The sequence below is a fragment of the Tamandua tetradactyla genome, chromosome 5 (genome assembly GCF_023851605.1).
Source record: "Tamandua tetradactyla isolate mTamTet1 chromosome 5, mTamTet1.pri, whole genome shotgun sequence".
In the NCBI taxonomy this organism is placed as follows: domain Eukaryota; kingdom Metazoa; phylum Chordata; class Mammalia; order Pilosa; family Myrmecophagidae; genus Tamandua; species Tamandua tetradactyla.
This window is the reverse complement of record NC_135331.1, coordinates 133,409,314-133,424,297: the sequence shown is the minus strand read 5'-3', so window position 1 is coordinate 133,424,297 and position 14,984 is coordinate 133,409,314. Positions and strand designations below refer to the sequence as shown.

The following is a 14,984-nucleotide window of genomic DNA, read 5'->3' as shown; positions in this document are numbered from 1 at the left end:
ATCCCTGCTACCCTGAGTTCTGCTGGTCTACAGGTTTTAGTTCCAAAACGGGGTGTGCTTTCTCCAGGAGAAACAACAGTGATATCACTGAACTGGAAGTTAAGATTGCCACCTGGCCACTTTGGGCTACTTATGCCTCTGGATCAACACACCAAGAAGGGGATTACATTATTGTCTGGGGTAATTGACCCTGACTATCAGAAGGAAGTAGGACTGCAACTACATAATGGAGGGAAAGAAGAGTTTTCTTGGAATATAGGAGATCCCCTGGGGCGTCTATTAGTACTACCATGCCCTGTGATTAAAATCAATGGAAAACTGCAACAACACAATCCAGGCAGGACCACTAATGGCTCTGAGACTTCAGGAATGAAGGTTTGGGTCACCCCACCAGGCAAAGAACTATGGCCAGCTGAAGTGCTTGCTGAGGGGAAAGGGAACATGGAATGGGTAGTGGAAGAAGGTAGTGATAAATATGAACTTCGACCACGTGATCAGTTACAGAAACGAGGACTGTAATGCTGTTTTGTTTGTGTTATACTATTTAAATTGTAAGATATCAAGTTTAAGAATGAATGTTGCCCAAGGATTTGCATGCTATTCTGGAGAGATTTAATGTGTTTCCAGTTATATGCAGGACAGTTGAGTACTGTCAGGTAAAAGAAAAAACATGTGCTTATTTGTTTTCATTTGGAAATTAAGTATGGTCTAAGGTGATATATATATATATATATATATATATATATATATGTGCCAAGTTGACAAGGGGTGGACTGTCATGGTTAGGGACAGGTGTCAACTTGGCCAAGTTGTGGTACCTGTTCATCTGATTGGGCAAGCGCTGGCCTGTCTGTTGCAATGAGAACATTTCATAGGATTAGTCATGATCACGTCAGCTACATCCACAGCTGATTCCATTTGTAATCAGCCAAAGGGGAGTGTCTTCTGCAATTAGTGATGCTAAATCCAATCATGGGAAGCCTTTTAAGGAGGACTCAGAGGAGAGAGGTTCCATTCCTGCTTTGGCTGGTGAGCCTCTCCTGTGGAGTTCATCCAAGCCATCCATTGGAGTCATCAGCTTCGCAGCCTGCCCTGTGGATTTTGGACTCTGCATTCCTATGGTCATGTGAGACACTTTCATAAATTTTATATTTGCAAGTGTTCCCTGTTGATTCTGTTTCTCTAGAGAACCCTAACTAATACAGTGACCATCAAAAACTCTGCTGGTTTCCCTTTGTTCCAGCAAAGTCCCTCTGTCCGGACCAGTCTAATCCATAATCTGTACCCAGAATTGGCAAATGACTCCGGAAATAAAAAAAGCATCAATCAACAGCTCACCTAGGAAGTACTTTTCTTTCTCTGGAACTTCATCTAAGTACTTATCGCTCACACAGCTCTTCAAACTCTTATAATAGGTTTTTTTTTTTAATTTACATCTTTTTTAGTTGTGACTTTGGGAATGTTGATGTATGATGGCCTCCTATATTTTACTCAGAAGCACAACCCATTTTTCAGAGTTTCTGAATTTGCAACTCAGAATTCAGATTAATTTACGAAATATGATAGGAGCTGCAAAGTTGTAAAGTTCAAAAGGTATTAATGGCTGTATTTTCAACAGTGTGGAGAATGTCTGTCTGCAGTGAAAGAGAAGAAAGCAGCAAACATGCAGAGAGCAACCAACAGAAAAAAGAATAAGAGATTGTATCCTAGAGTGCTGGCTATTCCTAAGGCTCAGCTACATCCCTAACTAGTTCAAAGCCTGGGTGTTCAATTCCTCTTTTCATTTTGAGGGGTTTCCACTCTCCTTAATACAAATTCTCTCTTTTGTTTTTATGTATAATTATATTAGTTTTCTATCACTTGCAATAAGAATTTTAAAACCATACTTTATACTGTTAAATGTCTTAACACATATAATGGTTTTATTTTCATTCTTTTCGGTTTTTCTTTTTTTTTTTTTTTAATTCTCCCTGGATTTCCCTGCCTATTTTGCATTAGTTATGACAAGTTGTGATATCTTGCTGCCCTCAGTGTCCTTATTTGAGATAGTTTCTCATCCATTTCTAATGGAATGCTTCTCTTCAGGGACCTTAGAAATCTCATAGTCAAACATGTCAGAACTGTGTATAAAGTAAGAAGAAGCTATGAATGAGGCTAGAGGAGCTCTTTCCTGTATAAGTGCATGTTTTAGTACCTCAGCATTTAGATTCATTTTTTGTCTCCCTTCCTGGTTTTGACATTATTTTTAGTTGGTGAGCTTCCCTAACTGCTGAATTCTTGTTATATGTTCTGTAAGAATCTTTATTTGAATAATCTTCTCACAAGTAATAGTTCTCTTTTTCTTTGGTAAGATACTGACCCATGGGGAAAAAAAGAGTCAACTTCAGTACGCAGGGAAAAAAGGAAAAAGAAACACAATCCAATTTTTCTAGATTATGTTTCTTTAAAAATTGATATTCAAACTAACTCGGTTAAAAATGGGGGACAGGGGATGTCACTGCATTTAACACATTCCATTCATACATTTAGAAAGAAAACCATTAATTTATTGTTTTTTCTCTCCACCAGTGTGTATATGTATATGTACTGCAGAGGCTAGAGCAATGGTTCAGGATGAAGAGATAAAGTGAGAGGAGAAAGAGTGAAAAGAAAAATATGGAAGAAGAGAGAGAGAAAGAAGCATACTCTGAAGGTAATTAAATGACATCAGGATGAGAAGCCAAGAAACTTCTTGGTTAAAGGTTTAACTGGTTTCCATCTGGTTTGTGGACTTCAGAATGTGTGATATGGGATCCCTTATCAGCACTGCTTTTGGAATGATGATTAGCTGACTAAACACAATCATGGTGTTCAATTTTCTACCTGACTTCCTCCCCCACCACCCCCACCCATCCACCCTATAAACATTTGAAGGCACCTAACAGAAGATATTTTGGAGAGTTCCAGAGCATGAGCTCTGTTATGTTACCCCACAGGCAGGAGGAAATAAAGTCAGAGGCAAGACTAACTCTTCTAGTTGGCCACCCAGTGATGAGCGGCATAGCTGACTCAGTGTAGCCTATTGGTAAAGAATTGGTCCCTGCAATTTGATTTGTATTGAAAAGTGGTTCTATCACTTATTTGTGGGCTGATATTGGTGAAGTTACTTACATTCTCTAAGCCTCAACTTACTCATCCAAGAAAATGAGGATGATAATCATAACTCTTAGTGTTATTATAAGACATAAATGAGAGAATGTATTTGGGACATGTAGTTTAGTACATAGTATTCAATAAAGGAAAATAATTATTCACTAATTACAGGCGAAGAAACAACACGACTGAGCTTGACTTGTTTTCTCTGCAAGACCAGAGCTAATCACACAGTGTTGTAATTTTTTGGATTTAGAAATAAGGCATACAGAACAAAATCCAATTGCTACTGCTTTTGTCCTTAGGCTTGTATATAACTTCACTACTAAATTCTTTAAATCAGATTTTCAGAAGAAACTTCACCCTGAACAAAGAGCTGCCCAATGATGTGAAGTTGTTTCTAAGTTTGATGGAATCATTGGCATTGCTTTTCTAGCCAAAGAATTATCATTTTTGCCAAATCCCACTGTTTGCCCAAGAAAAGAAATTCAACCCTCCTTTGTAGCCTCCTCACCCCCCCCCCCCCCCCCCCGCCCACCCCACCGCTGAAAACTGTGCTTGTATTACCTAAGGTTAGCTTTAAATGAGAAATTTCCTTCTAGGCCTAGGTTTTTGCAAGAAATAAAATAAGTTATACCTTAGTTGGGAACTAGTTCTTCTAGTTGACACTGGGCTAGCTTTTGCAGGTATCTGTTCAGAGTAGCAAAGTGATTACTACAGACAGGCATCAGGAAAGGTCTAAGTTATGTATATTTGCTGTAATTTTTTGTCTGCCTTCTTCCTTAAACAATAACGTACCTACTAATTCTCAGGGATTAAATTACACCAGCCTAGCATTTAGAGAACAAAGTACCTAGTTTTATTATTTGGCCAGATTTAAAGATCCCTAATCAAGCACATAACTTATAAGTACCACGGTACAGATACCAGGTCAAGGGCCCAATGAAGGGTCCAAAAATGCAGAGAGGGATCTGGGCCTGGGTCTGGAAACCTCAGTATTTTTATGCAGAAATTGTATGTATTTATATGCATGCATACATATGTTCATTTATCTGAACATTTCCATAGTTTCATCAAGGGAAACAAGGATGGTAAGAACCAAGGCACTGGGTAAACCTTGTACTTTCATTACTACCAGTAAACGTTTTAAGAAAAAGTTACTGGAGATAATAGAGGAAGGTAGAAATGGGCTACCTCTACACATAAGGATGTTGTGCAGAAGTGGCTGTAGCCTGTTGCCCACTTCTTGGATCGTAATTTAAACAAAACAAAACAACAGTGAGTGGCTTTAGATTAAGGAATTGTGACTTGCAAAAAGTCGCTTGCAAAATCCCCACATTTTGTGGTGAAGGACTGCTTGTGGATTTTTCAAATGGTAGGTATGATGGGGCTGGGGTTGCATTTTCCTCTAGTTTTTTTATTTCAGCGAAACAAAGATAAAAATAATCACACGTATTTTCTTCTGCGTGTATTTCTCTTCTGGGAGATGCAGGGAAGCTCCTAGAGACACCCCCCCCCCCCCAAACACACACACACACACACACACACACACACACACACACACAAGGAGGCTCATTAGGGGCTGCTAGATTGAGTTGCAGCAAGTTCTCTGGGGGGACTGCTCTGCTTGCCTGTTGGCGGAAGGAGCGTCTCTTCACTGCGTTGGTTCTACCAAGTGCCCTACTCCAAACTTTGCAGCCTGAGTCCGGCTTTTCGCTGCTGCGCAGCCGCCCAACATCTTTCTTACAAAGGGGAGAGCTCCTGGGGGCAGGGGGTGGGTGGGAGTGGGGGTTTATTTTCTAATCCCTCCGCAGATCTCTACTGTATCCGCCTTCGTGTGGGCTCACAGGTTTCACTGCGGTTCATTTTCCGTCTCCTCGACGTCTGCTGAAAGACCACCCGGGTGCATCCGATAAAAGCGCATTCACAGTTTTCAGTGTTCAAACAGGAGCTCATTTCTGCCTAACTAACTTCTGCTGCGCTCTGGTACCCCGGACCTTCTTCGACTCATGCCCTCCTTGCCCCAGTGCTGCGCCTGTATCTGCTAAATTCCCTGGACCTTGAAGGGCGGTTCCTCCGAGCGCAACTTGGGACTGTGGAGAGGATACGTGGACTGCCTGCAGGAGCCGCTCCTCCGCAGGGGGGCGATACGGGCAGAGGCGACCTTACGGGTGCCCTGTTCTCTGGGTACTTCACACGCACGGACACACTCACATGTGCAAACACCTACATACTTAACTATTTTAAAATGGGAGGAGTGAGTGAAATGCAGGAGCCAGGATAGTGACAAGTGGTTCAGCATAAAATGCCGCCTGCATGGGCTGGGATGTTCAAGCAACTCTTTACCAATGGAGGCGATGGGAGCAAACTCCAACACCGCACGGTGGCGGCAGATTCTGCTAAGGGCTTGGCAAAAGCCTGGCTGGAGAAAGCCACAGGTTCCCACACCTTTAAAGCCAAGTTTTCTCCTCTGCTTGTTTTAGGAGGAGAAACAAAAAGAGGAAAGATCTCTTGCAGCGAATAACATTCCTCTTCGCCTTCCCCGTCTCTCATCTCTTCAAGCTTTGCTCTAATCTTGCCCAGCTCCTCTAAAATAGCAGGAAAATAGTTTATTTCACCCCCCCCCCCAACGCACAGTTTGCTACATTTTGGCAATACCCCCCCACCTAGCGGTTTAAAGTCGCCTGTTCTTTTTCCTTCTCTGGTTTCTACAAGAACGCTACAGTTTGCAAAACAAGTCTACATTGGCTCTTGCTATGGGTGGGCGGGGTGGAGGATGGGAGAGGACCCCTGAAAATGTGCTCCTAAGGCGCCTTCCAGTTGCTGGGGAAGCGCTGGACACTGGGGACGGGAGGGGAGGAGAGAGAAGGGTGTGCCCGTTATCCGGAGCGTGATCGCTGCAGCCGAGACCGCACCAAGAGGACGTTTCTGGAGAGCTGCCACCTTAGTTAAAGCAGCCCGCTCACTCTCAGTGCATTAATGTGTTTTATTTTCTTCATAACATTTAACGCTATGTGGTGTTACCTTGATTATTTGTTCGTGTGGTTACTGAAAAGACAATAACCTTTTCTAGAAAATAAACAGCTTGAAACCGGGTCTTAGTCTGTGCCGGTCGTCTCCAGCCCCCCCCCCCCCCCCCCCGGGGTGGGGTGGGGGTGGAAGAATGTCCACAGTACGAAGTGGGCCTTCTATTTCTATATTTTATTTTTTTGCCTTCCTGCTTTGGCTTAGATACCCGGAATTGGGTTTGGTATACTGATCAGCTGTGTCACCTTGGATAAAAAGCTCTTCTCTGCAAAGGATCTCAGTTCTTCTTCCTCTAAACCTGGATTGATAGGGCAGCTAATCTATGGCTCTGAGACGGATTCCCTCTAAAATATACCTCTGCTTCACCTGAAAATTCAATTACCGTGCAGTTTTTATTGGATGCATTCTCATCTAGGCGTTGGATATTCGTTGTGGGTATCACCTCAGCAATCAGGGATGAAAATACATTGTTCTTCCCAGGCACTTTTGTTGAAACTTTCCCAGACTTCTACCGCGCTTGCTACATTCGTTTCTGTAAATGTTGTCATTTGGAAGAGAGCCTCTAACTAAATACAGATCTGCTCTGGGCCCTAAGACCTGGACAATGGAATTGCTTGGTGCCGCTTTTAAGCCTGCCTTCCTGATGTGTATCTGTTGAGTCTGAAGGAGAGACTCTAATGGTGTTGATGGGCCTTTGTCTTGAATTTTAGTGACTTTCTTTCTATGGGTTGGGGTGGGCCTGGGGGACGGAACATGCTCACTGGGAACTGTTTTCCCGAGGCACTGAACTGCCTGGCGGCTGGAGCAGATGTGTGGAGTGGAAGGTTTAATTTCACATGCAGTTGCCTTCTATTTGTGATACTTTTACATTTTTTTTCGCAAACACCTTTTTTTATTTTGTCCTGACTCATAGTTAAGAGGAGGGACTGAATGCAAATTAGAAATTCCTGAAGCCAGATATGAAAAATTATTTTTATTTTTCTGATATATATTACTTGAAGTCCGAAACACAAACACACATAGTGGCCGTCACCTTTTATGGCGATATTACTGGCGCCTCTTTCTAAACTGGGTGTGGTCCGCAGAGGCTGGCTAAGATTCCAGAGTGGAAAGGTCAGAGACGAGGGCATACGCCACCTTGCACTGACTTGGTGGGGTGCGACGGTGGGAAGTGGGAGCCTAAGAAAGACGCGGAGGTTGTGCCTGTGATTACGGCTGAGGGCGTGAGCATGACACACGGGCGCGCAAAGCCAGCTCCGAAGAAAGCAAAGGAAAGATCCTGACACCCTCAGTCCCCACCCACCACCCCCACCCCCACCCCCATATTCCTAACCAGAACCTTGGCGCTGGGCTGTCAAAGGTCGGGAAGGGGCCACAGAATGGGAGGTGAAGAGAGTGGCAGTAGGACCCGGCGGGAGCTTCCTTGGCGGGCAGGTTCAGGGCGGGAGTAAAGGAGGGAGGGAGAGAGAAAAGGGAAGGTGACTGGGAGCAAGCGTCCGCACTTGCCGCGCTGCAAGAGTTGCACGGCTCGAGCGGACCGGACCGGGACTCTATAAAAGGAGCCCGTCTGCGCCGCGGCTCACACGCTTCTCTCGGGCTGGCGCACGCAGCGTCCTTCCAACTCCCCCAGACACCTGCCCCGTCTCCGCAAGCCGCGCCAGGTTCTCCAGACCTGTGCGCCCGGCGGCATGGCTCCAAGCGGTGCGGGTGGGACCCAGGCGTCTGTGGCGCGGCGCGAACAGCCGCAGTCGCAGCCCCAGCTCCAGAGTCCCCCTTTCTGCGGCCCCGTCTCCGCGGGGCAGCTCGCCCGAGTGACCAGCGCGTGAAAAGAAAGAGAGGGCAGAGCTCCGGCGCGGCGCTAGGCGCGGCGCGGCTCCTAGACTTCACCCCACCTAGCTCGGGTGTCCGCAGCTGCCGCAGCAAACTGCCCCTGCCTGGGGTGGGGGGCGGGAATGCAAGACTCGGAGTCTTTGCTCCCCAGCCAGCCTTGGTTTCAACAGCTAGGAAACTCCTGCGGGCGGAGTCTGCAGATTCAGGACCTCCCCGGTTAGGAGACGCTCTGCCTCGAGCTGTTAGGGTAAGAGATCCCACTTGGCCGAAGCCTCCTTCCCAAACAATACATCTGCTCGCCCACTAGATGCCTCCTTGGTAAAGAAGAGTGGAGCGGTGCTGGGTGGGTCAGTCCTTAGCAACCCAGGAGTAAGACGGGGCGTGGAAAGGAGCTGCCAGAAACACGGCAGCAGCGCCAGGCGCACGGGAAGTGCAGAGGGAGCGCCGGCCCACTACGGCTGCCGCGCCCGTGACCTCTAGTTACAAGCTGGGGACCTGGGCGGAGGAGTAATAGAAGAACCTACAAAACACGACTAGCAACGAGGGACGCGCCTGTGGTCTCCTCCGCGTTCCTTTTGATTCTTCTGCTCCATGCCCAAGAGCTGCATCCCAGAGCCGGGGCGAGGAGAGCCATGGAGGAACCTCGCGCCCAGTGTGCCGCGCCGCCGCCTGCAAGCTCCCTGACCGGGCTTGCACAAACCAACCTCTCCGCCGCTCCCTCCCACAACTGTAGCGCCGAGGACTACATTTACCAGGACTCGATCGCCCTGCCCTGGAAAGTGCTGCTGATCATCCTGCTGGCACTCATCACCTTGGCCACCACGCTCTCCAACGCCTTCGTGATTGCCACTGTGTACCGCACCCGGAAGCTGCGTACCCCAGCCAACTACCTGATCGCTTCCCTGGCGGTCACTGACCTGCTCGTGTCCATCCTGGTGATGCCCATCAGCACCATGTATACGGTCACCGGTCGCTGGACGCTGGGCCAGGTGGTCTGCGACTTATGGCTGTCCTCGGACATCACCTGTTGCACTGCTTCTATCCTGCATCTCTGTGTCATCGCCTTGGACCGTTACTGGGCCATCACGGACGCCGTGGAGTACTCAGCCAAAAGGACTCCCAGGCGGGCGGCGGTCATGATAGTGCTGGTTTGGGTCTTCTCCATCTCCATCTCGTTGCCCCCCTTCTTCTGGCGCCAGGCCAAGGCTGAGGAGGAAGTGTCCGACTGCGTGGTGAACACAGATCACGTCCTCTACACGGTCTACTCCACGGTGGGCGCTTTCTACTTCCCCACACTTCTCCTCATCGCACTTTACGGCCGCATCTATGTGGAAGCTCGCTCCCGGATTTTGAAACAGACGCCCAACAGAACCGGCAAGCGCTTGACCCGAGCCCAGCTGATAACCGACTCTCCCGGGTCCACTTCCTCGGTCACCTCCATTAACTCGCGGGCTCCGGAATTACCCAGCGAATCCGGGTCTCCAGTGTATGTGAACCAAGTCAAAGTGAGAGTCTCTGACGCCCTGCTGGAGAAGAAGAAACTCATGGCCGCTAGGGAGCGCAAAGCCACCAAGACCCTGGGGATCATTTTGGGAGCGTTTATTGTGTGTTGGCTGCCCTTCTTCATCATCTCTCTGGTGTTGCCAATCTGCAAGGATGCCTGCTGGTTCCACCTGGCCATCTTTGACTTCTTCACGTGGCTGGGCTATCTCAACTCCCTCATCAACCCTATCATCTATACCATGTCCAACGAGGACTTCAAACAAGCGTTCCATAAACTGATACGCTTTAAGTGCACAAGTTGACTTGTCAATTGCAGTGGGTCGCCTAAGCGGCCTTTGGGGACCATTTTGGGTCTGGTTCCACAGGTAGGTCGACTCTTCTTTCCCTGTTACTGAGTCGGAGCCTAGCCTCTCCTGGGCAAGGGCACTGGGTCCTGAGAAGCCAGGACCTAGCTTGGAGAGAGCTCTGAAAGAACTGTTCAAACTAAAAGTGGAGCTTCCCTACTGAGGATGAGTTTCACTTCCTCCCTTCAAACCCCCAGGCTCAGCACTGACTTTCTTGTGGCAACTTATCCAAGGGGGTTGCGACTTTTTTTTCTTTTTGGGAAGGTCAGACTTGCCTTTCTTTTGGTATGATGAGTGATGCCCTCTAAAACCAGTGGTACTAGTAGTTGTTGTCTAAAGCCTGAGACAGATCTACACACAGCCTGACAGTACTTGAACTAGGTGTTTACTATCCTGTGGTGTGTTGGAGAGAACTTTGTGTTACCGCTTCATTTAAGAACAGTTATTTGGCATCCTTCTGTCTTCGTTTTTTGTTTATTTAAACTTGGTTGGAGAAACTTGTGGATTTGGTGCTTCAAACCTTAAGTGTGTTTTGGATGGTGCAGAGAAATCTTGAAGAGTTAACAGCGAAATTCTGATGCAAAGATATCTATTTTTATTATAATTGAAACTAAATGGGAGTAGAGTGCGAATGGGAGATGGGGAGAGTTAATCTGAAAACCAACATCCATGATTGTTTTCTGCAGATTTGTACTTTTAAAAATTCCTGTTTAGCGACTGTTAATCTACAGTTCTAACAACTCAAAGAAAACATTATGTGTGCTAGTGCCAAAGTCTGCAGATTGCTTGATATTTCCTAATTTCATGTACCTGTTATTTTACACCTTAAATCCCTGTAAATGGAAGCTATGATGGGTGACTCAGCCCAAACTGCTGCTATATTTCTTATAAATGCAATCATTTAAACTGGTTAGTATTTGATAAACATTTCTCTTTAACAAGCAAAGGATCTTTATTCCTTATCTAACTCAGTGAGATATGAAGGAGACTGATGAAATAGAAACAGTTCTTCAACGATTAAGGAATGTGGGGCAGTAGGGAGATGTATATTATGACTTGTAAAAAAAATCTTCAAATGCATGAGACTTTTTTCTGATAGTCATTTGCACTCTTCCCATCTGTAAATTCCTTTGTGTGCTAACATAAAGTAACCAAGAGAACTAGCTCCCTTCTTTAAAATCTTCAAAATGCAGTAAGAGCCCCAAGCACTATATTAAAGGGGGGGGGGGCCTGTTTCTTTTCTCTAGTTATTGTTATTAAACTTTGGGCAGGAACAAGGATTACTGGAAAATGATATGCAAGAACTTTAGGAAAGCTCAGGGAAGCTAAAATTGAACTTGTTTTCCCTTTATTTCACAGAACTAAACCTGAGACTGACTAGGCTAGTCAGGAAACTGGCAAGCTTTGAATCTTGGAAATCTGTCACTGACCTGACAGCTCAATGAGTGGGATATCTGGAATACTTTAAATTTATCTGTCTTTTCAAATTTCAGCAATACTTAGTTATCTCGAATTTACTCTAAGGGCTCCACAATACAGGAGAACAAGATCACAGGTAAAAAAAAAAAGATGAAAAATGCATTATCTAAATAAAAAAGGAGTAGCCCTAAAGGATCATCTGCACAGGAAATAAAAGAGTGTATTTGGAGCATTTAATATGCCAGTGAAAATTCACACCCCACTCTTCACAGCAGGCTTTCTGCAGTTGACACCTTTTGTCTGCAGAAGCAACTTGTCTTTGTAAAATGGATTCACTCTGTGCTTGAAGCTCCCCAGTCCAGATTGTCAGACAATAGATGTATTGAGTTGAAGCAAGCTGCCTACCTACCATGCAGACCTTTACTTGGGGAAATGACTCTTGAAAATAGACCATTCAAAGGCTTACATTCCAGTTGAATGTTGATCAACATTTATACCTGTCACAGAAGTAAGATAAAATTTTAGGCATTAGATAATCTTATATTTCAGCTAGACCCCCAAGTTTCTTTGTTCGTTTGGTGTGGCATTTCTCCTATGGAGATACCCAGCTTGCCACTGTTATGAATGTGCATAGAGTGTGGTATTTGTTTATGTGTTATGAATATGCTTGTCTTCAGTTTACTATTTGTTTCTATGTTATTAAGATGCTGTCTTTTGTTTATGCAACTATGTTTTCTTTGAACCTAAGAGGCAATTAAGTCAACTTCTAGGAGCCAGAGGGGGACAAATTAATTGAAACAAATAGTCACTTTTAACTGTTTCTTTATAAGGCACCTACAATTATTGTGGCCTCATATTAACAAAACACGGTCAATTTAGTCAAATGGGTTGTTTGCCATTTTGTAGATTATCCATCCAAATGTTTGCCTGTTTGGCTAAATTGACTGGATTTGGGGCATATTGTATGAAGTAAAAATTGTAAAACTTTGTAGTTATAAGAGATCTAGAATCATCATCTTGCATAGCATATGATTATGCAAAGTGTATTATTCATTCTAGGGGTATGTTGTTAAACATGTTAAGAGCCTTTTCAGTTATTGCCACCTATAGCATAGTTTGTTTCACAAGCCAGACACAGTCCCCCCACTCTTTTTTTTTTTTTGCCAAACACAAAAGGGGAGAGGGAATGTTTAACTTAAGCAGAAGTGAAAATATATTTTCATTGCCTATGGTAAAAAAATATTTTTCATATTGTTTAATTGCACAGACTTTCACAGAAACATGAATGTATACCCATCCAATTTACCAATATTGTTTTGTTTCTAGGAATTTTAGAGTTTCCTTTTCAAAGTGGACACTGCACCCATGAATAAATGGTTATTGAGTTCAGTACATTTCCTATGGAACAATATTCTTCACTTTTCCTCTCTGTTATCTTAGGTTTATCTTCTTTAACCAGGCAACTTTGAGAGGACTATAATTCACTCAAGGAGTTAAATCTCAGATTATGTGTATTTGACGAAGTTGCTGTGCCTGAAAATTGCCTTTGGTATTCTACCTTTTAAAAAATGTATAACTGAAAATGAAATGTAGGAAAATAATGAAATAAAAGTCCTTTTGTGTTCCAAAAAGCACTGGGTAGTAATCCTATTATTATGGGAACTTTATTATGGAGATTATTGGATTCTGGGATTGTATTTAGGAATCTGAGCCATTAGGACAATGATTGATGATAAATGATAAATGATTCAGTAGAGGACAGGCAGGTACTACCACAGTTTGGGAGGGATTTAGTTTACATATATGGCAGGAACGTAGGAGGACTTAGATCATGCATTCTGCAAAGAGAATAACTTAGGTCCACTATCATGAGTTTTCTACATCAGCATTCTTAGGAGAGAGCATTTAGGTGTGAGGATGGGCAGTGCTATTTTAAGGTACTGTATGGTGCTTGAAAGAAAGGAGGAGCTGGACTAGGAGATGATTTGGGGAAGCCCTGAGAGGAGGAGACTGACCTATCTGAACACCACCAGCAAAGAAGACCAGAAGGGTGTTTTGGAGTTAGAAAGTCATAAAACCCTACATTTGAATTGCACACAGGGCTGTGCGGTTCTCCCTCTCAAATGCTGCCCACTTGCAAATTGGTGTAAACGTTTAAAGGCCATTCATATAAAGTATCTATCAGGATGCCTGAACCTTTTTTTGGTTTTCCCAGATGGCCTATTAGCTACTATTTCCCATTGATTCCTTAGTGGATGTGGGACACCTGTAGGACTGGGGAAGACAAAGTAGCCAAGTAGAAGAAATTTGGTTAAGTAGAAGGTACTGAGATTTTCAGCCTTTCACCCTTAACCCCCCTAGCTGATGACGCACAACCCAAAGGCTAAAAGGGACCAGGAGAGATGGCTTATAGTGGCTTTCATGTCCCAAGATGAAGCTGCCAAATACTCAGTTTCCTAGTGTACCTTCTTAGTCATCTTAGTCATCTTCTTCCACTTCCTCTTCTTTGTCAAGAGATATCTACCTGTCTTCCCGCACCCCAGAGTCCCCTGCCACATCCACATCTATCCTCGGCATCTCATTTTCCATTTCTCTGTTTTCTTACTCAGGCAAACCCATGATCACCACTAATGATGAACTGATCTACTGTAGTTCTTATTTTAGTAGTGGAGGGCTAGGTAGGTACCTCAGAGTTTTTATATTATATAAAAGGGAATAACTGATTCAGCTGAATATGTAATTGATGGGGCAAAGGCTTCCAACTGTAGCACTTTAGTTTTCAGGGGGGAAGAGGCTGGCTGGTAGGAGAAGGAGGTGGAAATGAAGTTTCTGAACCTTTCCTCAAAACCCACTCTTAAATAGTCCACCAGGGGGCAGAGTGCATCTGAGTTCTTTAGTAGATGCCAAGGCTCATCATTTACAATCTCTAAATCCCTCTTCCTGGGTACTTTGCAAGTGGTATTGACTCCTCAAGGATTGTGAAAACAAAGATGCACGAGCCAAGAGAGAGGGAGTTGATCATTGATTTAAAATAGCAGATTTCAAAAGTGCAAATGCAGACAGGAATCTCTAAAGCAACCCTAAGTTTTTAATATATTCAAACTCAGTTATTTTCTCATTCACTTCTAGTTTTGGTATAATGCTAAAATACTAGTATTTTGAAACATTGTGACCTTTGATTAACATGGTTCTGATGAAGTCAAAGGTTAGAATACAAATAACATTCAAAATAAAGGGAGCTGATTATTTACTTCACCAGTGTGTCCTTTTAAAAAATTTCATTAGTTTGAGGTTGAGATAGCCATAATTCAAGGACAGAATATTTAAAGAGAAGGCTATATATATATTTTTGCACAAAAGCAAGGTAACTTTTATTTCAGTTTTTCTCTGGAGGCAAACTTTCAGATCAGTATAATTTTTAGATTTGCCTTAAAAAGGCATATATCTAATGTGAATACAATCTTATGTATCACGAAACTGAGTTTCTGTATCAAAAGTGAGATAAAAAATAAGAAAACAAGTGAATTTATATTATAGCCATTCCTGCTCAACTATTGCTCCTTAGAATTCTCTTAACTCCAACGGAGAATTTTCTGTGTGTCATTTCATATATCTGTCAGTTAAATTGGACTTCCAAAGTCAGCATCCGCATTTCAGGATTATACTAGAATTTTCAGTGCTCCCTGAGATAGAGCCAGTCTCTGGAGTTGGGCCAGCTGACAAAGAGAA

At 44.0% G+C, this 14,984-nt stretch overlaps 1 protein-coding gene and 1 pseudogene across 1 annotated transcript; both read left to right on the top strand.

Annotated features, from left to right (window-relative positions):
• The window catches only part of LOC143683325 (6-phosphofructo-2-kinase/fructose-2,6-bisphosphatase 3-like), a 111,280-nt pseudogene extending 102,984 nt beyond the window's left edge, over positions 1 to 8,296 (top strand).
• A 145-nt stretch (positions 8,297 to 8,441) lies between these two features.
• On the top strand, positions 8,442 to 12,865 carry HTR1B (5-hydroxytryptamine receptor 1B). Its single transcript, XM_077159253.1, has one exon. It carries the CDS (start codon positions 8,622 to 8,624, stop codon positions 9,792 to 9,794), a length of 1,173 nt encoding a protein of 390 aa, XP_077015368.1. The 5' UTR covers positions 8,442 to 8,621; the 3' UTR covers positions 9,795 to 12,865.
• The last annotated feature ends 2,119 nt before the right edge of the window (positions 12,866 to 14,984 follow it).

Excerpts from the sequence above, each read along its gene's own strand:
- HTR1B (XM_077159253.1), top strand. The coding sequence starts at position 8,622 with ATGGAGGAACCTCGCGCCCAGTGTGCCGCGCCGCCGCCTGCAAGCTCC.